The following is a 24,496-nucleotide window of genomic DNA, read 5'->3' on the forward strand; positions in this document are numbered from 1 at the left end:
CTATTCTTAATGTTATGTTAATTTCTTTAGAGGCAAGCCTTTCAGAATCTTGTAGGACACTGCATAAACTCAAGGCCATTTACCTAAGCAAGCGGTGGTCCATTGTTAGTCGTCTGCTAAATCTCTCTCTGCCCCTTAACTCACAACAGACTAATACTTTAAAAGCTTTTACTGATGTTGTTATTCAAGTTATTTTGAATGATTTGCTACCTGATTTGTGACTCATAGATGTAAATTAACTGTTATCTGGAAACATGAAAACATAGTGAAACAAAAGCAATAATTAACACCATGTGATTGTAACTCAGTGTGCGTGTATAAAAAGGGAGCTATACTAGCATTTGGTAGAGATGCCTGGCAGTAAATGCTAACCGGAGAATAAAGAGAAAGAAAAGAATTCTGCTCTCTCACTCCATTTTCGCCGACGCCGTCTCCTCCTGTGGGACCCCTGGTTTCCCCCCCCCCCCCCCGGGGCTGGACCCCGGCATGAGGCAGAGGCTCCATTGAGCCATCCTCAACACTTGGGGCCAGTGCAATTGAACCAATCAAGCCATGGCAGTGGGAGAGGAAGAAAGAGAAAGAAGGGGGAGAGATGGAGAAGTAGATGATCACATCTCCTGTGTGCCCTGACTGGGAATCAAACCTGGGACATCCACATGCTGGGTTGACACTCTACCACTGAGCCAACTGGCCAGGGCCTATTTTTTTATATTATAGTGTTGGGCGGATAAAATGTATTATGCTCACTTTGTTAAAGATAACACGAGGAGGCAGTCGCCCAGGTGATATTAATGTGTGTTGGAGATCGTTGTAACCTGGGGCTTGGTTTTGGGATTAAGCCTTTCCCACCCTTTTTGCTGTAGGGCGGTACAATCCAATCATGCCTCAGAAAAGTGACTTTGTATTAGAGACTACCCTATTTTGTATATTGGATTAAAGGTTGTGAAGCTACACTATAAAATGGGGGCAGAACGGGACTTGACTCTTGGTTCCTGAGATTAGCCTGAGAGAGCAGAGAGAGTAGAGCCAGCAGCAGGAGGAGGCCACGTGGAGGAGGCCAGGAAAAGCAGCCAAGATGGCGGAGTGCTGAGTGAGATGCCAGTTTGTGCAGTTTGACGCTGGAGAAGGAAGGAGATGGGGAACTGAGGAGAATAAGTCTGGTGAGCTAGAAACCTTTGATTCTAGGAAACTCGGATAAGTCAGTAGCTTTGTGAGCACTGAATGTGATTGGGTTTTGGAGCCCAGTGTGTATTTTTACTTGCCCGCCGGGTGCAAACTAGGATTAAAGACTATGGCCCACCAGCTTTTGGCTCCGCTGTTTCTTTACCGACTGTCCGAATCCAATGCGAACCTGCATGGGCCAGGCTGCTCTGATGGTGGCCCTGGCCCTGCCTCCTGGCTTTACATATAGCCATATATATGTAACAAAAAATTCTTTAACCTTTTTTAAGTGACTAGGTTAATGACATTCACAACATTGTGGAAGCATGATCACTGTCCATTTCCAGAACATTTTATTATCCCAAAAGAAACTCTGTACCTATTAAACAATAACAGTAGGGAACTTATATTTTTGAGATGTCTTGAAAGGAACCTGCATTATATCACACAAATCTATTTCTTCTTTGATTCATTTAAAAAATATATAACAGGTAGCTGATTATTTAATTTTCATACTTGTTAATGATTGCTACAATTAGTTTGTGAAAGGACGATTTCTTGAAATGGCAAATGCAGGTTTTTTTTTTGGGGGGGGGGATATTTTTCTGAAGTTGGAAACGGGGAGGCAGTCAGACAGACTCCTGCATGTGCCCAACCGGGATCCACCCGGCATGCTCACCAGGGGGCGATGCTCTGCCCATCTGGGGCATTGCTCTGCCACAATCAGAGTCATTCTGGCGCCTAAGGCAGAGGCCATAGAGCCATCCTCAGCGCCTGGGCCAACTTTTCTCCAATGGAGCCTCGGCTGCGGGAGGGGAAGAGAAAGACAGAGAGGAGGGAGAGAGGGAGGGGTGGAGAAGCAGATGGGCGCCTCTCCTGTGTGCCCTGGCCGGGAATTGAACCTGGGACTCCTGCGCGCCAGGCCAACGCTCTACCACTGAGCCAATCAGCCAGGGCCAGCAAATGCAGTTATTTTGAAAAAATATTTTACCGTTATATATACAATGCATACAACTTTTTTATGTATTGCATATAATTTGAAGTTGTAAATATACATACATATATATATATATATATATACTGAAAATTTATGTAACTTACTATTTTAGGAAACTCAAGAATATACTCGAAATGTTGTTAGATACTGCCTTGAAGCTCTTCAAGACTGGTTTGATGCTATTAACTTTGTAGATGAGGTATGTATATTTTTGATATGTGTAAAAGCATTTACAAAAAGAACTGTATATTTCATTTAACATTGAAAATAGTGAATACCTTTTCATAGGACTAGGAAAAGAAGTCAGAGTGAATATTATCATTAAACTTTAGAAGAGGAGATGTGGGAGACCAGTTCTTTGACATTTAGGAGGTTCCAGAGTGCATTAATCATGTTTGCTTATTTCCTAGAGTAGGGCATACTTTTATTTTTTTTCTGTGCTTAAATGTATATGTTTCAGTATTTGTCAGGAGTAATTTTAGTTTTATTTGAAGAGGTAAAAGTGGTAGTGCAAATGTGAATAGGATGGGGGTGGTTGGTGGAAAGGGTATCACAACTTTATTAATTGGGCTTGACAAAGTGATTGTTATTAATGAGTTGAGACAAGTTGGCATAGAACATGCTCTATATGAGTTAAACAGGGGCTTGCTTCTAATTAGCCAAGTTGACTATCAGAAGCCCCATTTATTCCTCTTATAAAGTGGCATCACAGTAAGCCATATGTGAAAGGAAGAACGTGTTTCGTATTACTTCAGCTCCCCTCTGACTTCTGAGCCCTGGATAGCTGGAACCTCTGCTGCTTTTCTTTTTTCATTTTTTTGCAAAACTGAAAGTATCATATATCCATTAAACTCCCCTTCCTCACCCCCTTATCTCTACTCCACCATTATACTTTCTGTCTCTGTGATTCTGTCTCTGTGATTCTGACTAAGTGGGATCACATAGTATTTGTCTTTTTGTGACTGGCTTATTTCACTTAGCATAATGTCCTCAGGGTTCATCCATATTGTAGTCCAGCGGTTCTCAACCTGTGGGTTGCGACCCCGGCAGGGGTCAAAGGACCAAAACACAGGGGTCGCCTAAAGCCATTGGAAATACATATTTTAATGTATTTTAATGATGGCTTTAGGCGACCCCTGTGTTTTGGTCGTTCGACCCCCGCCAGGGTTGCGACCCACAGGTTGACAACCGCTGTTGTAGTCTGTGTCAGAGATTTTTATGGAAGGCAAACTTTTATTTATTAGAATAATTTATATGTTTATTCACATATTGATGAGGATGTTATTCTCATATTAGTTTTTAAAAAAACTCAGAGATGGTGACATTGCAGTTTGTAACTATTCTGTTACTATATTAGCATAATTATCTGAATGTTCTGGATAAGATTTTTTAACACAAAAACCTTTACTAAAATTTATAAAAGCATTAAAAACAAATAATACATTTAAAATTTTCCATATTTAGGAAAGGCAACTGTTGTGTACTTTTGCCTTATAGTGGTGGCATGACCCACGGGATTCACAGATTTAAAATACAAATTTTACAATATTCACAAGAATGCCAAAGATCCTTAACATAATACTGTAGTAAGCTTTCTTATGGAGGCTCTATGTTTCCCACTGATCTGGGAGCATCTCACCTAGCTCATGAGGGAACCTCGGCAAGCACTTCGCTTGTATTCAATCTAGTACTATAGCTGGAGCCTCTTACCATTCTGAATATAACAGTGGAGTCCAGACTAGCTCCTGCTACATGTTAACTTTAGAATGTTTACTTAAGTTTTCTAAGTTTGAATTTCTCTGTTTATAAAATAGGAATATTAATAGTTCTATTCCATAGGGTTTTTGTTAGGATTTTTTTTTTTGACAGAGACAGAGAGAGAGTAAGAGAGGGAAAGACAGACAGGAAGGGAGAGAGATGACAAGCATCAATTCTTCATTGCAGCTCCTTAGTTGTTCATTGATTGCATTCTCATGTATGTGTCTTGACCAGAGGGCTACAGCAGAGCAAATCACCCCTTGCTCAAGCCAGCGACCTTGGGCTCAAACCAGCGACCTTGGGCTTCAAGCCAGTGACCTATGGGCTCAATCAAGCTAGCAACAATGGGGTCATGTCTATGATCCCACACTCAAGCCAGCAACCCTGCACTCAAGCTGGTGAGCCCATGCTCAAGCCAGATGAGCCCGCGTTCAAGCCGGCGACCTCGGGGTTTCGAACCTGGGTCCTCTGGGTCCCAGTCCGACACCCTATCTATTATGCCACTGCCTGTTCAGGCGGGTTTTTGTTAGGAGTAAATGGAGTACTGTGAATAAAGTTGGGGACTGACCCATGGTAACTACTCAGTGACTGTGAGCTGCAATTATTGTTCTTGTTACTCACAAGCTTGGCATTGCTGTGCATGCACTGCTCTATTGTTCTTATTACTCTCCTGTGTTTGGTATGCATGCGTTTAGAGATTCCCAAATAGCGTATAAAGGGACATTGCTCCCATACCTTGTTTCGTGCTAGGTGCTTCAGAGGATTCAGAGTTGAGAAGTATATGATTTCTGCCTTAAGGAACTAGCATTTAGGTGTTTAAAGTAGAATAATGTTATCTGCAGTGGTTTTTAAAGCTGTATCTTCAAAAGTTTAAGTTTTGATTAAACAGCATAGGAATAAATCAAGGTGAAACTGGTTTTAGCACTTTAAAACCTACTTTGAACTTCTATAAAACATTCTCTGACTTGTGAATTTTGTTTGTTTATTTCAGCCAGCACCTAACCAAGTCACTTTTCATCTGCCACTACATCGTTACTATGCTATGTTTTTGAGTAAGGTAAGACTGGCATTAAACAATTATTTATTTATTTATTTATTTTGTATTTTTCCAAAATTAGAAGTGGGGAGGCAGTCAGACAGACTCCTGCATGTGCCCAAGCAGGATACACCCGGCATGCTCACCAGGGGGCCATGCTCGGCCTCTCTGGGATGTTGCTCTGCTGCAATCAGAGCCATTTTAGTGCCTGAGGTGGAGGCCACAGAGCCATCTTCAGCACCTGGGCCAACTTTGCTCCAATGGAACCCTGGCTGCAGGAGGAGAAGAGAGAGACAGAGAGGAAGGAGGGGGGGAGGGGTGGAGAAGTAGATGGGTGCTTTTTCTCTGTGCCCTGACCGAAAATTGAACCCAGGACTTCCACATGCCAGGCCAACACTCTACTGCTGAGCCAACTGGCCAGGGCCAACAATTATTTTTAACATTAGAAAATAAATATTAAATTAGTAACTTTTTAATCATAATTTTTAGGCTGTGAAATGTCAAGAACTAGATTTGGATTCTGTTTTACCGGATCAGGAAATGTTAATGAAACTAATGATTCACCCACTCCAAATTCAAGTACGTATTCAGGCTTTTAAAAGTGTTTTGAATTGAATTCTTTGGCTAAATGACTCTTCCTTTATTTTATTTTTTTGCCTTTACTTATTTTTTGTATTTATAGTCAAAATGTTTGAAATAAAAATTTTAGACTTAGTTTTGGTATTTTTGGCAGCTTATATTTAGGTGTTATTGTGTTTATGAAATTTACATTTGGTTTTGTTTTCCCAGAAATTCTTTTCACTATATTTACTTGTAGGGGAACTTTATACCACTGTTTTGGTAGTCAAACCTAATGGATTCTAGTTTTGGTGCCACCACTGTTTTGTTATCCATGTTGTTGGGGTTAATTTACCTACTTGATTCTTAGTTTTCCCATCTATAAAATGAGAGGAAATAAAAGAAAGAAGAATTAGCCTGACCAGTGTTGATACAGTGGATAGAGCATCGACCTGGGACACTGAGGTTCCAGGTTTAAAACTCCAAGGTTACCAGTTTGAGCACAGACTCATCTGGCTTGAGCATGGGATCATTGAAATGATTTCATGGTCCCTGGCTTGAGCTCAGAGGTCTCTGGGTTGAGCCCAGGTTGCTGGCTTGAGCAAGGAGTCACTGGCTCGGCTGGAGCCCCCCAGTCAAGGCACGTATGAAAAGCAATCCATGAATAACTAAGGTGCCACAACTACAAGTTGATGCTTCATGTCTCTTTCCTTTTTTGTCTGTCTCTGCCCCCCCCCCCCAAAAAAAAAAAAAAGTGAAAAGAGGGAAGAATTAGCCCGTATAAGGTCTGTGGTTTCTTTCAGTTTTAACACCATAGTTTTGTGGACCAACTTTTTATTTATATACATTAGAGGGATTTGCATTATGATTAGTTTTTCTGGCAATTTTAGATTTGTTAATCATCACTGAACTTTAACTCTGGGGTTTAGGAACAAATAGATGAAATTATGAACTATGCTAAGTTTTAATTGATACGAGACATAAATATATGAAGAATTACATACTAATACAGGAAGGGGCAAAATTAGGCTTGCAGTTGTGAGTTTGTGAAACTTAGAGTTTATTCTTGTATTGTTACTGTATTTTTCATATGAACAACTGTAAGCCTACTTTTGCCCCACCATGTATATAGTAAGATAATGTATTCTAATCTGACCTTCTCTAACCTGCCAGTTATTTGGAAAGGGACTAGTTTGAATTGAAGGTTGAGTTAGGGTAAATTAAAGACGTAGGTTATAGTTATTGACTTTGAACACTTAGCTTCGTTTTATGCTTATTTCTGTGTTCTTTAAGCATTATGTATGGTTTTTATTTTGGGGAATAAAGAGTTAAAAGAGTTTCATAAATGTAAGTATCATTGATTCCTTATGATTTCAGTGAAAATTGCTATAAATACAATATATCCAAGGAGTTGTTATGGAAAACTAGCTCGCATGTAAAATTTTTTTTTATTCTTCAATAAAAAAAATTTTTTAAATTATTTTTTAGATGAGAGGAGGGGAGATAGTGAGGCAGACTCCCACATGTGCCCCAACTGGAATCTATCCAGCAACCCCATATGGGACCAATGCTTAAGTGCCAAGCTATTTTTAGTGCCTGAGGTTATCCTCAGCACCCAGAGCCAGCTCAAACCAATCGAGCCACTGGCTGTTGCAGGGGAAGAGGGAGAGATGGTGGTGAGGGAGGAGGGAAAAGCAGGTGGTCGCTTCTCCTATGTGCCCTGACCAGGAATTGGAGCCAGGACTGTCCATATGCTGGGCCAACACTCTATCCACTGAGCCCCTGGCTAGGGCCATAAAATTTCAAAGAAAGGGATTACATAAAGCATTAAAAATAAATTTTTTCTTTTTTAATTTAGTGAGAGGAGGGGAGGCAGAGACAGACTCCTTCATGCACCCTGACCAGGATCCACCTGGCAAGCTCACTAGGGGGCAGTGCTCTGCCCATCTGGGACCCTTGCTCTGTTGCAACCAGAGCCATTTTTTAGCACCTGAGGCAGAAGCCGTGGAGCCATCTTCAGTGCCTGAGGCTTACTCACTCCAACTAGCCATGGCTGCAGGAAGGGAGGAGGAGGCGAGAGAGAGAGAAAGAGAGAGAGAGAGAGAGAGAGAGAAAGAGAGAGAGAGATGGGAAGGGGTGGAGAAGCAGATGAGCACTACTCCTGTGTGCCCTGACCAACAGTTGAACCTGGGACATCCACATGCCGGGCCGACACTCTACCGCTCAGCCAACTGGCCAGGGCCATACAAATTCTAAAGTATATGTTTGAATTGAATATCCTTTTTTTTTTTCTTCTTTTCCAAATGAGAGGAAGGGAGATAGGGAGACAGACTCCCACATGTGCCTGGACTGAGATCCACCTGGCTACCCTTATCTGGTGCCGATGTTCTCTGTTTGGAGCCATGTTTGCAACTGAGCTATTTTTAGTGCCTGAGGTGAGGCTCCACAGAGCCATCCTTAGCACCCGGGGCTGGTGCACTTGAACCAATTGAGCCATGACTGCAGGAGGAGAAAAGGGAGAGAGAGAAGGGGAGGGGGAGGAGTGGAGAAGCAGATGGTCGCTTTTCTTGTGTGCCCTGACTGGGAATCAAACCCAGGACATCCACATGCCAGCCAGTGCTCTACCACTGAGCCAACCTTCCAGGGCCTGAACTGAATATCTTAAACTAACATTGGATAGAATGACAGGTTCATCCTGTGATGAAGTTTTAAAAATATTTTGAAATGATTGTTCAATATAACATGATTTTGTAAAGATTGAATTTAGATGACTTCTTTGTCCAATATAATTTTATTTTACTAGGCAAGTCTTGCTGAAATCCATAGCAATATGTGGGTAAGAAATGGTCTGCAAATCAAGGGACAAGCCATGACCTATGTTCAGTCTCATTTCTGTAATTCTATGATTGATCCTGACATTTACCTATTACAGGTAAGCCATCTTGATAATGCAGATGTTATACTTTAGAAATGTATCATTTGTGCCCACAGGATTCTAATTTATAGAGGTGACTAAATGACAACACGGAGAGATCATTACTATTGAAAGAAGAATTTATTACTTATATTTCCCAAGAGATGGGGACATGCCATATCACACAGGACCACAGAGGAAACATTACATTTGTTCAGGTGGCAGAAGCAGGAGTAAGGGGAAATACTATCAGGTGTCCCCAAACTACGGCCCGGGCTGCAATGCGGCCCTCTGAGGCCATTTATCCAGCCCCCACTGCACTTCTGGAAGGGGCACCTCTTTCATTGGTGGTCAGTGAGAGGACCACTGTATTTGGCAGCCCTCCAATGGTCTGAGGGACAGTGAACTGGCCCCCTGTGTAAAAAGTTTGGAGACCCCTGTAATAGAACTTTTGTGTGTTTCCACAGGAAAGACAAGGCAGGGCAGGGGAAACCCTTTACGATTGGCTAGTTTGAGTAATTTTGGTGGGTTTAGGGGCGTAGGGGCTGTGCCTAGCTCTGTGTTACCTGGTCTTGGATTGATTTAGGGTAGGGGAAATATTGGCTTGGTGTGTGAGAGTTAGATAAAGGGGATGATTGACTTGCATATAAGAGGCTGGCTGCTGAGTAAGTTGTTTACTGACTTTAGCCATCAGCTTGCCCTGAGAGTGTAGTCTCTCCCTGGGTCTGCCTGTGTGGCCTCCCCAAGACTTCTAAACATCATAAGATACTGAAAAACAAAAAGAGCATGATTTATATAAAAAGTAAAACTGAATATTGAGAAATAAAGGGGGTGTTTTTTTGTGTCTTTTAAAGGTTTGTGCTTCTAGACTTGACCCAGATTATTTTATTTCATCGGTCTTTGAAAGGTAAGCATAATTTTATTAAGACAGGTATTAGGAATTATTTGAAATTTAAGTTGATTTTGTTTTAACATTCAAAAAAATCTGTCTCAAATATTTGTTATAGATTTAAGGTAGTGGATTTGTTGACAATGGCGTCGCAACATCAAAACACAGTACTTGATGCAGAGCATGAGAGATCGATGTTAGAAGGAGCTCTTACATTTCTTGTGATTCTTTTGAGTCTTCGTTTACATTTAGGTAAAAAGCACCAATATAATACATGGGTATTAACTATTCTCTTTACTTTCCTCTCCCTCCCAGTGTTAGTAACTGGCTTAAGGGAGGAAAAAGAAAAGGATGTGGACATATTTCAACATGCTTCAAATTTGATGTTACACAGTTGGTACTCCTTTTAGATTTGAATTATCCTTTAAAAAACTCTTAATTTAAGGGAACTACAAACTGCAGGGTAGTTAAAATGCAGTTATATTTGGGGCATTACTTTCTTTCCTCTAATTTTTGAAGCATCTGATTTTTGATAAAACAGCATAATGTATGATAAGTTGTTTCTTCATAATTTATATATATTCAGATTTATTAATTTTGTTTTTAATTATTTTAGGAATGTCTGATGATGAGATTCTCAGGGCAGAGATGGTAGCCCAGCTGTGTATGAATGACAGGACACATAGTTCATTGCTGGACCTCATATCCTTTCAAAAGTTTAATTTTCTGATAGTAATTTTTATAACTAAAGATATATCACTTTTTTGATTAAAAATTTTTTTGTAGTTGAAAAATAGTATGGAGAAAAGACTCCTCAATTGTTTGTTCAATTGTATGTTTAGAGCTAGTGGCAGATGTTTTTGCCTCTAATTGTCGCCTTTCAGGGAGCTCTTGTTAGGCTTCTGTTAGACCTCAGGACTGACGGCTCTGGGCACCCAGTGTTATGAATGACCTTCTAGGACAGCATTAGTGAAAGAAAGCTGTAACTCATGGTTATAATATAGAGGTATACTTTATAATTATTATTACCAGGGTTTTAAATATTCTAAGGTTTTTTTTTTATTAGAATTTAATCTTAAAACCAAGAGGTTTTTGAGGGCAAGGGCTATATGGCCCATAAACTTTAAAAACTTATGGTTCCTTGTATTGGACTGAAATGGACACATTTTTTTGTTATTAATAAAATTTTAGACAAATATCATCATGTTATTTTGTGATAAAATTTCATATTGTAAGTTGACTAGATTTACTTTGTATATTGTGAATATTTTTGGAATAATTTGCTACAATTTTGTGAAATAGCTCCTTTTGGGATGCTTGTTTGATAACTTTGAAGAATTTCATAAGCAGCATCAATTAGATAGTGTGATTTCTTTTAACAATTAAATAAATGTTTTATTTTTCCTTTTTAGAAATTTGGTTAATTTGTTTTGGGGACATATATTTTTACTTCGGAACTACTTCAGCATATAATTTATTAGTAGGCTTCTAGATTAAAAATATTTTAAAAATTTACAATTAATAAAAAGTTATCAAAGTGGTATATAGCCCTCTTGTGGCCAACTTTATATAGTACAGCCAATTACTCTGCCATTTTTAGCAAAAGCAGTTAGAAACCAGGGTACCTTGGTAAGATTAGAAAGCTGGCTTTAGTCATTAATTATTTTTTCCTTGACACATACATCATATTCCAGAAAATCCAAATCCCAAAAGTGGCATTATTCCAGGAAGTTATAGCTTTGAATCAGTTTTATCAACAGTAGCTGATTTCAAGGCTCCTGTTTTTGAACCCGGAGGTTCTATGCAACAAGGCATGTATACTCCTAAAGGTACGTTTATTTACATAAACATTCTCTCATATATCAGTGTTTCTGAAGGTGAGATGTGTATAATGAAAGAAAATGTTTTGCCTTTTATTTATTCAGCTTTAGTTGTTTTTTCCTTTCAGTTTTCTTGCAGATGTATACACAGTGATATTGCTTCAATTTATTTACAAATCTATGGTTTTATATAACAATAAGGTTTTTTGAATGATTCAGAATTATAAAAGGAACTTTGTATATGAACTGTATCTAGTTCACTTTTGTAAGTGAATGAACTGTAAATAAACCAATTATAAAACAAATGTATACTTAACATTTTGAATGTGTTTACTCTCTAAATTTGATTTGGAAATAGTTCTGACTACCCAATTTTAAATTGAAAATGTTAAAATTAAAATCTATATAGAATGGTGAAACATTCTCTTACATTTTGAACCTATATAAATACATAGAATCCTTTTCTTTAAGTGGTTAGTTTTCTAAGATTTTTCCCCAGGATTCATAAATTACATGTTTGACAAGAGCCAGAAGTAGGTGGTCTTGATTCACAATCTTTGTTTTTTACTTTCACATTTTCACTAGTATAAGTTAAAATTTTGAAGGAAGTATCATCTACATACTTCTTGACCCCCCCAACACTCATTGTCTAAATGAAAAACTGAGGCCCACTTTGAGGTTGTAAATAGCATGTACTGTATTTGGCAAAGCAGCATACCAAGCCTTATTGTGTAGGATTTTTCAGGGAGTTCACAAAATATGGAAAAAACAATTCAGAGTCTCTGGTTGGAATATATTCCATTAAAGGAAAAGCAGCTTTTCTGTGTTGTAAAGAACATTTTGTATTTAAAATTTAGATGAGCTCCCAAGTGAGGTGGTGTTCTTGTATAGGGCAGTGCTTTTTAAAGTGTAAGGTGTAGATTACCTCTGTCAGACTCACTTGTGTCCTTATTGAAGACACAGGTTCGAATGCCTCAGCCCAAATCTGCTTTCATTAGGATCTCTGGGGATGGATTCTGGGAATATGCTATTTAAAAGAAGTGCTGTAAGATGATTGTCATATATAATAAAATTTTAGACATTGAGAGGGAGCAGTGGGCATTTGCAGATTAGAGTTAAGAAATTGGGTATCATATTCAAATATAGTATTAAATTGTATTAGCTAGTTGTGTGATGTTGAGAAATCAGTTTTTTATCTTTGGATTTGACTTATTTGTGAAATGGGAGAGTTGGAATAGATGAGTGGTTTTAAGCTTTTTAAAAGTGATTGAAATAAACCTTTTTAAATTGGGGAAAACTAAGCCTTAAGTGAATCTGTTACACAGAACTGATAAAAGCAGCCCTACTCTTGTTAAAGTGTATGTGGGGAGTAGACATAGCTTCTTGTCTGTTTTGCCATCTCTTTTCTCCTAAAGTGGCTCCTGTTAAACTTCTGTGGCAGTTCAGCTCCAGTGGAACACTGTTTGAAGCCTGCTGGACTAGTTAAGCACTCAAGTGTTCTTCCATTGCTATGGTTTTATAATTCTGATAAAAGCATTGATGTTTTAATTTACAAAATAATAGAACGAAAAGTGAAGGACAATAAATGTCAATAGAAATAATAATAGTCTTTGTGAAGGACTATCTTAAGGATCTTAAGTCATACTTATGATAATTTCCAGTGGGTAGAATGGTACATAAAAAGAATTTTATTAAAAGTTTCTTATGGAAAAAAGTTGAAATTATAGTAGATGTATAGGGAGCAGCTTAAGTTTTATACTGTGTTTTGAAATGTTGAGAGTTCTGCTAGAGAGAATGACAGTGAAAAACTTAATCTAGGAAAGAGGTAGCAGTTTCTAAAATTATTCTTCTCAGGCCATGTTGTAGATTTTTGCCACATCTAAATACTGTTTCCATTATTAGATACTTAGTATGCTGTATTTTCTTAAATAGCTTTACTTTTTAAAACTTTACCTCATCCTATACATGATTATTAGTGAGGTCATGGGTTTTGTTTACATTGTACTATTTTCTAATATATGTTAATATAATTATGTAATTATTAAAATAAAAAGCTTTGTACAATTAATACTTAAAATCATCTTGTATATCAGCAGTGTTCACACACGCACGCATAGGGTAGTGGTCCCTAGTTATGGAGATGGTAAGGAGCTCCATTATCAGTTTCAGTGTCGGTATCATAACAACGTTCACAAGTGTTAATACAATGTATGTTTTACTTTCTAGTTGACAATTTACAAAAAATCCCAAAGAACTAAACTTTCATGGTGAGGCATTATCATACTATAAATCTTTTTGCTCGCTGGTTCTTGCTGACCTTAAGAGAACATTCATATGATGAAATTTTTTTTTTTTAATTTAGAAAGTACTTACGACATCAAGCTTATTAAGGCGAATATATCAAATTAAGCTGTCCCATCTTTTAAATTTAAAATATACTTAAATGTAATCAGTCATCAGAGATTGACTATTCCTATGAAGTCAGTGTTTTGTTTCTACTTTCTTTTGAATAATAGCTGAAGTCTGGGATCAGGAGTTTGACCCCGTCATGGTCATTCTTCGCACAGTTTACCGTAGAGACGTGCAGTCTGCAATGGACAGATATACAGCATTGTAAGTCCGTTATATTGATTAGTATAATAATGGATATTTTGTATTTATTTAGAAAAATTTTAATTATAACACAAATGTAATATGCTGTCAGTCTTTAGAGGAGAAAATATTTTAGGATTAAAAAGATAATCTGGCTGAGATTCATGTTCTGAAGATCTTGATCCAGAATCTGATAAAAAATAAATTTTATAAAACATCACAAATAAATTAAAAAATAAAAAACTTATTTAGTTGCTATTTGACTAGTGGAATTCAAAGCTTGGTTTGCTTTATTCTACAATTAAACCACTAGAGGAGGCACGAGTTAAGAGAATAAAATTATCTGGCATTAGAGATATGGATATTATACAAAGAAGTGTGGTAGTATTGCTATTAGCTGGGAAAATAGCCAAATGAATTCACTTGTAAATATTTAACAAAGTAGTTTAAAGTGTTGCTGATTGATTGCAAGAGATAAAAGTTTTGAAGTTTTTTTTAAATGAATTTAATTTTGTATATTATTGTTGTAGACTTTTTAATATATTAATTCCACCTATTTTTAAACCATTAATTAATAATATATTTCTTAACATCATCTTTTATTTGTGCTTTCTAAATCTTAAGTTGAACATGTTTTTAAATTTATTTTATTGGAGTGACACTGATTAACAATTATACAGGTTTTGTGTGTCCAATTGTACAGTACATCTCTGTATACCATATTGTGTGTTCATCCCCCCAAGCCAAGTTTTTAGCCATTTATCACCCCTATACACTCTCCTCCACCTCCCCTCCCCCAAATCACCACATTGTTGTCCATGTCCATCAGGTTTTTTTCTTTTTTTGTCCTTTTTTGTTTAATCCCTCAACGTCCCTTACCTAGCCCCCATCCCAACAGCTGTCAGCCTGCTCTCTATATGTGTCTGTCCTAAGTTAAACATTTAAAATACAAGTTTAAAATGATACAGATATCTTTAATTTTAATAAAATATTTTTCCAGATAACTATGAAACTATAAATGTATTAGGTATAACAAACTTCTTTTGCTAAGACTTTGCAATAATAGAGATATATTGAATTTAATATCTATCACTGATATATCTGAAGAAAGTTCATAGTGCCAAATTTAGCATACACCACCTGCCATCCCCCCAAAAAAACAAAAACATAAACCAAAAACTAGAGTAGTGGACCCATCAGCATCTCTCCCTACCTTTGTCTAAAACACTTAGGAAGATAATCTGAGTTTCTCCTTTCTCTGCTTTCTTAATTTCTTTCTATGCTTAGCATGTGGTTTTGTAACTATTTGTTTTCTTATAGTCACTTACTGGACTCTTCCTTAGGGATGGTACTTTTGTCGATCTCTTTTACATCTTCAGTAACTCTTTCCGTGCTGGCACATAGTAGGCAACCATAATATATATATATATATATATATATATTTTTTTTTTTTTCATTTTTCTGAAGCTGGAAACGGGGAGAGACAGTCAGATAGACAGACTCCCGCATGCGCCCGACCGGGATCCACCCGGCACGCCCACCAGGGGGCGACGCTCTGCCCACCAGGGGGCGATGCTCTGCCCATCCTGGGCGTCGCCATATTGCGACCAGAGCCACTCTAGCGCCTGGGGCAGAGGCCACAGAGCCATCCCCAGCGCCCGGGCCATCTTTGCTCCATTGGAGCCTTGGCTGCGGGAGGGGAAGAGAGAGACAGAGAGGAAAGTGCGGCGGAGGGGTGGAGAAGCAAATGGGCGCTTCTCCTGTGTGCCCTGTCCGGGAATCGAACCCGGGTCCTCCGCACGCTAGGCTGACGCTCTACCGCTGAGCCAACCGGCCAGGGCCCATAATATATTTTTTGAATAAATAAATTTGGGTGGTTCACATTGAAGTTTGAAAAGATGGGTGGGAGGAAACATTTGCACAGGAAAACCTAATCTGGCCTTCATAAATGCTGTTATCTTAGGTGGCGCTGCCTTTTTTCCGGGGGGGGGGGGGGCAGAGATGGAGGCTGGCCGATTGAGTATTATATGAGAATTAAATGAATAGTGAAGTTTCATTCTTCTCTTTTCCTTGTAATAAATAGAAATTTGGGGTGGGATTGGGCTGAAATTGTCAAAACCTTGAAAGTCACTAAACATAATAATCAATTTTAAAGGGGCAATATTACTTTAACAATACATGTTTATTGAATGCCTATTATAGGCTAGGTCCTCTAAAACAAACAGAATGGCATCTTCTATTTTTCACATAGCAGACTTATTATTTTTAATTGAATTTTATTAGGGTGTCACTGATTAACATAATTTTACAGGTTTCAGGCGCCTAATTCTATAACACAGCTCTGTACACTGTATTGTGTGTTTAATTGAGCTTGTTTAGACCTGTGGTTCTCAACCAGGGTTAATTTTTGTTTTCCATGGACATTTGGCACCTAAAGACTGGAAGGGTTGTTACTGACATTCAGAGAGGCTAGGTCTGCTCCTCAAAGAATTATCTGATTCCAAATGTCATTAGTGTCAAGGTTCAGAAACCTGGTTTAGACTGACATACAGATAATCTTTTTCTGTTTTGCAGGTTATCTTGTGTTTTTAAATCTATTTTGTATTATTAGTTGTTTAGAACTATATCATATTTTGACTTAGTACAACTTCATGTAGTTGAGAAAACCATATCCTCAGAGCTCTTTTTATTAATGTTTTCTTTTTCCCATTTTGTTTTCCATTTTTTTCTAATTCTCCTATTTCCTCCGTTTGGCTTGAGTTCTTGTACCATATCTTTTTAGTTTCTTAGAAAAATGTCTATGTGCTATGGTGTTTCTTGGCAGTTTGAAAATCTTTTTTTTTTTTTTTTTTTAAAGAAATGTGTATTTAAGTAAAGCAATAATGACATGACAAATAAATATACTCTTCAGCTTCAGACTAAAACTTCTTAATTATTTTCTTGTAAATTAATATTTGAACATTTATGTGCAATGTTATATTAATCTTTTCTTTTTATGTTGATTTGGTTTATTATTATTTCTTTTAATCTGGATGTAGAATATTCAAATGCAGGACCCACACCTAGTCTAAGGGAGCTAATGGCAAATAGATGAGCATAAGACTCACTTTGGAAAGATGAGAAAAGAAAGAAGAATTCCCAAACAACTGGAAAGCTACCGTGGTTCGAATGAAAAAGTACAAACGAGAGATATAGAGAAACTGTCTCCTCCACTTTTAAATGTTGTGTTAGAGGTACTCCCTCAAAGTGGATGGCTCTAAAAAGAAGGAGTACAGTCAGTTACTGATACATGAAATGTGGTGAGGAGGTGAAATTGTGGACATAGATGTTTTACCTTTCATACCCTGGCTCAAATGCTTTAATGAGTAAGAAATCTTCCCATGTATTCTTGCTAAGCTAACATAATTCTACTAACTCCCCCCCCAAAAAAAAACCCCCTATGAAGATATTAAAAAAAACCTACTTCTAAATATCAACCCCATCTGTCAATAAAATGTATAAATACTAAAAAATTTGAAATTAATCTAAAGCTATTTAAAAAGAATACTGTACCATGAACAAAAAGGAATTATTTAGGCATGCAACAATAATTAGGAAATCTCTGAGTGTAATTTGTCAATAAGTGGATCGCAGAGGAAAACATTATCACACACTGGCTGGGTAGCTCAGTGGATAAAGCGTACCAGCGTACTGTGGTTGCCAGTTTGATCACTTACGAGAAGCAGTCAAGGAGCATGCAACTAAATGGAACAACAAACAAAACATCTGTGTCTACAATTTCATCTCACCACTTTTCATGTTATTTCTTCTTTTTAGAGCCATCTATTTTGAGAGTGTAAGTGAAACAATGAATTGATGCTGGTTCCCTTCTCCCTGTTCCCCCTCCTCTTTCTCTATCTCTCAAATCAGTGGAACAATTGAAAGAAAGAACATTATCACAATGGAGGCCAAAATTCAATTGACAAAATTAAACATACTTTATAGCTAAAAACTCTTGCTAATTTGTGGAAAGAATGCCAGTATCCTTAACTTGAAAAGAAAAGTGTTATGTAAAATCAGCTGTCAACATTGTACTGAAGATTAAAATTCCAAGTAATATCTGAAAAAGAAAATAATGCTATCACCAGAAAGTTCTAGTGATTCTAGATGTATTTATCTAATAATAACATCTTGTATAAAGTAAATGTCAAACTAGGAAGGAGTGTGTTTTTATATAAAACTTATTTTTTTTGAAATTTATATGTAAAATATAACATCAGCTTCCTTTATATCTTTTATATTTATTCCTTTCATATCTTTTATTTTCTATATTACTTGATTGTATAATTGTTTCAGTTCTTATTAGAGCACAACTGGGAAATAACCCTAAATTGTAGAATTTAATATTATTTGGCTATTGGCCATTTTCATTTTATTTAGTTTTAAGGGACAAAAAGTGGTTAAACTGATTTCACTGAGTGTGATTTTATTTTTTATGTTTTTGCAGTAAGGCAATAGAAGGGTCTTCTTTTTTTTTTTTTTGTATTTTTCTGAAGCTCTAAACGGGGAGGCAGTCAGACAGACTCCCACATGCGCCCAACTGGGATCCACCCGGCATGCCCACCAGGGGGCGATGCTCTGCCCATCTGGGGCGTCACTCTGCCGCAATCAGAGCCATTCTAGCGTCTGAGGCAGAGGCCACAGAGCCATCCTCAGCGCCCGGGCAAACTTTGCTCCAGTGGATCTTGGCCGCTGGAGGGAAAGAGAGAGACAGAGAGGAAGGAGAGGGGGAGGGATGGAGAAGCAGATGGGTGCCTCTCCTGTGTGCCCTGGCCGGGAATCAAACCCGGGACTCCTGCACGGTAGGCCGATGCTCTGCCACTGAGCCAACTGGCCAGGGCCTAGAATGGTCTTTTGAAGAATAATAGTGAAAATGATTGGATAAATTAAAACTATTATGTACTCAGAATCTAGCTTAATGCTAGTCAGTTTGTAGGTGGCAGTAATTGTTAAATGAATATCAAGTCAATTTCTTTAAGTTTTTGTCCTAGGAGACCTAAGGGGGTGGAGGTGTGACTCGTCCTGCTCCCCTCACTCCCTCCCAATACCTCTTAGTCAATGGGCACGTCAGCTTTTACAAGGAAAACAAAAACAAGACAACAACAAAACCAACAGTTAGAAAATCATGCATTCAATTCAGTGTTATGTTTTACAAAACTAAAAGACAAGCATGATTTTTATACAGTGGATGTTTTAAATTTAGCCAGAAAGTAAATTTTTTAAACTATAATTTCTGATTATTTGTTTCCCATTTCCCATCTTGAAGTTAATGGCTGCTGGCCCATGTTTGAAAGTATGATGTATGAGTTTATATATATCATTTTTGTCTTAAACTAGTCAATAATTAGGTGTTGGTTTGAGCTGCTTAAATTTTTTTTTTTTTGCTGCCATGTAGCTTTCTATTTGCATTATTCCATTAATGTTTTTGAAAAGAGCAGTCAGAATGATGTATTACCTGCTGCCTTGAGCAAATATGTAACCTTTATTTTGGAACACTGTTAATGTAGGTGCTGTATATTTAGGGGCTAGTGCTTACAGCAAACAAAGAAGTGAAATAAAAACTAAAACTTACTTCTCAATGCTAAACAAAATAGAATAGTTGAAATACTTTATCATAAGCTATTGGGATTGTTTTGAAAATTATGTTTATATGTAGTTAATACTATTATATAGAAACCTTTTTTTGATGTAGACTTAATTTTGTGGCATCCTCTTTTTGGGTAATAGATGCAACTCATTTCTTTGGTAGAGATAATTTTTTTTTTTGGTCTCTCCCCCACCTGCGTAATATCTGCCCCTAAGTTGAGTTTTCTATTGTTTGGTGTCTAGCTCCCAGGTTAGAGGCAGGCATTCTCCAGATGTCTTATCATTCTGGCTACATTATGAAGAGCTTTCTCAGTGCCTTGGTTGAGCTTGTAGAATTTGAGCTTTAATGTACTGGTGATTCGGGCATGGTCTAGGGTTTTAGGTTATCTTTTAGTTGTTTTCTAGTTTTGTTTGCTTTGTGATAAGTGGTTGTGGTCTGTATATTTGTTCTTTTTTTATTTGTTGAGCTTTGCTTTGCATATTATTTTGTCAACTTTATAAATGTTCTAAGTGTACTTAAAATTATGTATATTTTCTAATTAATGGATGTTATTTATTGTTTTTGGTTCAAGTTTGTTAATTGTGTTGTTAAAATCTTCAAAATTCGTACCAATTTATTTTTCTTCAGCCTTCTGTTAGACAGAAGTATGTTAATATCCTTTATTATGGTTGTGGATTTGTCAGTTTCTCTGTATTTCTCTCAGATTTTGCCTTTTGTGTTTTGAGTCTGCTGTTATTGCATAGTGCATATAAGTTCATAATTATTATCTTCGTGGGTAGTCTGTTATTTTTTCATTACAGAAGCGACAAACATTTTTTTTTCTCTTTGCGAATTATTCTTTCATTGAGGGTAAAGCTTTTCAAAGGTCTCAGCTTTTATGGGGGATCTCAGTTCTATCTCTGAGCCTCCTGGGAGTCTAATACCTTGAGATTGGCCTGCTCAAAGACTTTAATTTAAAATCATCCACAAATAGTGTTAGTGCTTGTTGTTAATTTTTTTCCCCTAGTACCTGGGGGAACTCTACTTTTTTTTTTGTGGCTTCAGATATGCCTTCAAAGGGTTATTATTTTCTATTTTGTCCAGCTTTCCCAGCTATAGTGGGAAAATTTATAGATTGTCTAAGATTTTGTTCAGCTGTTGCAACTGGAAATTTTTTTGCTTAGTTCTTTAGTTTGTATTCTATTTGTTTTCCTTTGTTAACATTCTCTTGTTCATATTTCTTCCTAGTTTTCAACTCTCTCCAGTCAATTTAACCCAATATGAAAGTCAATAGTAATGTTTATTGTGGAGAGACTAGCTGTCCATTTGGCATTTTTAAGCATTTGATTAAAAATAGTTCTGCATAGGAAAATGTGACAAAAGTTAATTTCTATAATCACTATTTAACAGTTTAATCTTGAGTCTATCATCTAATTTTAGTTTTGTTTTATTTTTACAGTTTAAAACAGAGTGGAAAATTCCCTGGAAATCCCTGGCCTCCCTATAAGAAGAGGACGCCACTCCATCCCAGCTATAAGGGTCTCATGAGACTTTTGCACTGTAAAACTTTACACATTGTGCTGTTCACTCTGCTCTACAAGGTACAGTAGCAATTTGAATAGAAAGATTTAGATGAGTATTTCCATAATGTTAAAATAAAAGTGTTAATGGATATTTATGTAAAACTACCATTTATAAAGCAAAGTGTACTTAAATATTTAAGATGTATGGGGGTAGTTATAATCACATGTATGTGATTTCTAAGTTAAAAATAATGAAATAGCTATACTGTTTGTGGGAAACTGTTCATGTTATACAGTTTTAGATAGGGATATTTATTTATGGCATCTGTGGAACAAGAGTGAAAGATGATGAGCTTATAGGAATGAACAGCAGGGACCAAATAACCACCAGTATCCACTATAATGACCAGGGTGGCAGCCGTGGGGGCCAGTAACCTTGTGCTTAAGGTTGTTCTCTTGGTTTTTGAACTTGGATCAGGGATGAGACATGGAGGAATATGAATGGGTTCCTATATGACATCATTAAGATTTTGCTTTTGTTTAATACCTTAGAAACTCAAAAGATGATACTTTTACTTTCTTGTTACCTTGAATTTGTTTTATTCTTGGGTCTTCTCACAGAACTGATTTAATTATTTTGCTAACATTAATTATATGTATAATGTGGAGTATGTGTATGTGTATATATAAAACAAGCATATTTATCATCTAATCTGGGTAAGAGATGAAAGACAAAAGAACTATACTTAAGGTAAAATTACTATAGACATTTGTAAATAAGTGTAGACATAATAAACATACAATTAGATACAAAGAAAAAAATAACGTTTTTTCTAATTAACATTTAAAAAATTAAAACAGACATAAAAAGAAATATAAGCATAGTTATGCAAATTTCCAATTACTATATACACATTCTTTAATTACTTAAGAAAATATATATTAAATTTAGTTAAGAAGACACTTCAGTTTTTTCTTAATGTTTACTTTTAATGAAATAATGCTTTTAGATTTTTGTATCCCCCAATTTTTACAACTCTAACCTATGACCAGTTTTTCATTTTACTTGAAGAAGTTATTCCTGTTAAGATTTTAGACATATGCTTCAAAAATTATCTTGAATGGTTTATTTTTATTAACTTCCAGAGTATTATTCAGTAAAATGATTTAAAAATTTATTTTCTGCCCTGGCCGGTTGGCTCAGCAGTAGAGCGTCGGCCTGGCGTGCGGGGGACCTGGGTTCGAGTTCCGGCCAGGGCACATAGGGGAGGCGCCCATTTGCTTCTCCACCCCCACCCCCCCCTTCCTCTCTGTCTCTCTCTTCCCCTCCCGCAGCCAAGGCTCCATTGGAGCAAAGATGGCCCGGGCGCTGGGGATGGCTCCTTGGCCTCTGCCCCAGGCGCTAGAGTGGCTCTAGTCGCGGCAGAGCGACGCCCCGGAGGGGCAGAGCATCGCCCCTTGGTGGGCAGAGCATCGCCCCTGGTGGGCGTGCCGGGTGGATCCCGGTTGGGCGCATGCGGGAGTCTGTCTGACTGTCTCTCCCCGTTTCCAGCTTCAGACAAGAAAAAAAAAAAATTATTTTCTTCATTTAAAAAAGTAAAATATTTTTTCTTGCTAAAAAGAAATTTTATGGTCCTGGACAGTTGGTTCAGTGGTAGAGCGTCAGCCTTGCATGTTGAAGTCCTGGGTTCGATTCCCAGTCAGGGCACACAGGAGAGGCTACCATCTGCTCCTCCACCCTTCCCCCTCCCATTCTCTCTCCCTTTCTTTCTTTCCCACGGCCTTGGCTCGATTGGTTCCAGCGAATTGGCCTCGGGTACTGAGGATGACTCCAGGGTCCTCCCACCTCAGGTGCAAAAAAATGCCTGGTTGTTGAACAATGGAGCAAAGGCCCCAGAGGGGCAGAGCATCACCCCTTAGTGGGCTTGCCTGGTGGATCCTGATTGGGGCACATGTGGGAGTCTGTCTCTCTGCCTCTACTCCTTTCACTAAAATAAAATAAAAAAAATAAAAAGAAATTTTATTTATTTTACAAATAACAGACATTTTTAAACTGTTTACTAGTGCCAGACTTAGTTTCAAATGCTTTATATATACATATATATTGCTTTGTTGAATTCTAGCAAAAATTTGAGTGAAAGTTCTCTTTGATTTTCAGTTTTTAGATATGATAATATTGAGTTTTAGAGGTTAAATAACTAGCTCAGATGGTGAAGCTGAGCACTGTAACAATTATTAAGTAGTAAGTCAATAATTTGTGATTTAAAAATTAAAAAGCCTTACTGTAAATCATTAGTGTTCTTTTAAGTTACTTTTTTAACTCTTTTATTTGCTTAATGTTAATATTATTTTCTCAAAAAGGCAGTGGTACAGTGGATAGAGCGTCGGACTGGGATGCGGAGGACCCAGGCTCGAGACCCTGAGGTCGCCAGCTTGAGCGTGGGCTCATCTGGTTTGAGCAAAGCTCACTAGTTTGGACCCAAGGTCGCTGGCTTGAGCAAGGGGTTACTCAGTCTGCTGAAGGCCCGTGGTTAAGGCACATATGAGAAAGCAATCATGAACAACTAAGGCGTCACAATGAAAAACTAAGATCGATGCTTCTCATCTCTGTCTGTTCCTGTCTGTCTGACTCTCTTTCTGTCCTGTGTGTGTGTGGGGGGGAAATGAAGGCAATGTTTAGTTGTTACAAGATTATTATGAACAAATTTTTAAAAGTCTGAACTTTCTAATAGCTTTTTAAATTTAATAGTAATAAAAAAATTTTCTCATTGACATTGCATTGACAGGTCAACTCTCCAAAAATCAGTTAGTAAACTGTTTTCTGCTGTGTTTAATGTTAAAAAACATTAATACAGAATATGTTAGTAAAATTCCCTAGGAAAATCATTAAAATTTTTTTTGCAGTACCTAATAAAATGTTATTTTTCTTAGCTATTAAGCTACCTTTTTTTTTTTTTTAAGTGAGAGGAAGGGAAATAGAGAGACAGACTCCTGTATGTGCCCCAACTGGGATCCACCTGGCAACCCCCTTCTGGGGCTGACACTCAAATCAACCTAGCTATTCTCAGCACCTGAGGCCAACGATCGAACCAGTCAAGCCATTGGCTGTGAGAAGGGAAGAGAGAGAAAGAAGGGGGAGAAAAGGGATGGAGAAAAGGCTTCTCATGTGTGCCTTGACTGAGGATTGAACCTGGGATGTCTGCACACCAGCATGATGCTTTATCCATTGAGCCAACCAGGCAGGGCCTAAGTTATTCATTTGAAGCTGTAAAATGGAATGCCACAGGATTTCAAGCCAAATTTAATTTGAATTTAGTTAATAATAGTTTATTTTTCAAGAGGAGACAGTATAGTAATGATAGGCAGTTGTTGGAAGTCTACAATCTGTGCTCTGATGTTGCTTATACTAGCTGAGTATGTGACTGAGCCTTTGTGTTCTCTCTGTAGAGTAGTGGATTAGAAAGAATGACCTCTATTGCCTTGTAGCCTTCAGCCCCCTCCTACTGTTGCTCTTGCTCCTCCACCAGCCCCCACCACCTACCATTTGTTGAACACCAGTTTCTAGATAATGTACTAAGTCAATCACACATATTAACTCATAATTTTAATAATTCCATAGTATTGTTCCAGTTTCAGAGATGAG

General features: G+C 37.5%; 1 protein-coding gene and 2 non-coding genes across 3 annotated transcripts in view; 2 read left to right on the plus strand and 1 right to left on the minus strand.

Moving 5' to 3' along the window:
* The window catches only part of UBR3 (ubiquitin protein ligase E3 component n-recognin 3), a 236,238-nt gene that overhangs the window by 104,065 nt on the left and 107,677 nt on the right, over nt 1-24,496 (plus strand). Inside the window, exons 11-20 of the mRNA XM_066345546.1 lie at nt 2,271-2,357; nt 4,908-4,973; nt 5,442-5,531; nt 8,314-8,442; nt 9,279-9,331; nt 9,432-9,565; nt 9,930-10,015; nt 11,001-11,142; nt 13,650-13,746; nt 20,790-20,931. Coding sequence (XP_066201643.1) covers nt 2,271-2,357; nt 4,908-4,973; nt 5,442-5,531; nt 8,314-8,442; nt 9,279-9,331; nt 9,432-9,565; nt 9,930-10,015; nt 11,001-11,142; nt 13,650-13,746; nt 20,790-20,931 — 1,026 coding nt within the window. The remainder of the gene's footprint in view (nt 1-2,270; nt 2,358-4,907; nt 4,974-5,441; nt 5,532-8,313; nt 8,443-9,278; nt 9,332-9,431; nt 9,566-9,929; nt 10,016-11,000; nt 11,143-13,649; nt 13,747-20,789; nt 20,932-24,496) is intronic.
* Nucleotides 18,530-18,605, minus strand: TRNAG-ACC (transfer RNA glycine (anticodon ACC)). The gene has a single exon. It is a non-coding gene; the product is annotated as a tRNA-Gly (tRNA).
* On the plus strand, nt 22,486-22,561 carry TRNAA-UGC (transfer RNA alanine (anticodon UGC)). Its single transcript has one exon. It is a non-coding gene; the product is annotated as a tRNA-Ala (tRNA).

Source organism: Saccopteryx leptura, chromosome 7 (genome assembly GCF_036850995.1).
Source record: "Saccopteryx leptura isolate mSacLep1 chromosome 7, mSacLep1_pri_phased_curated, whole genome shotgun sequence".
In the NCBI taxonomy this organism is placed as follows: Eukaryota; Metazoa; Chordata; class Mammalia; order Chiroptera; family Emballonuridae; genus Saccopteryx; species Saccopteryx leptura.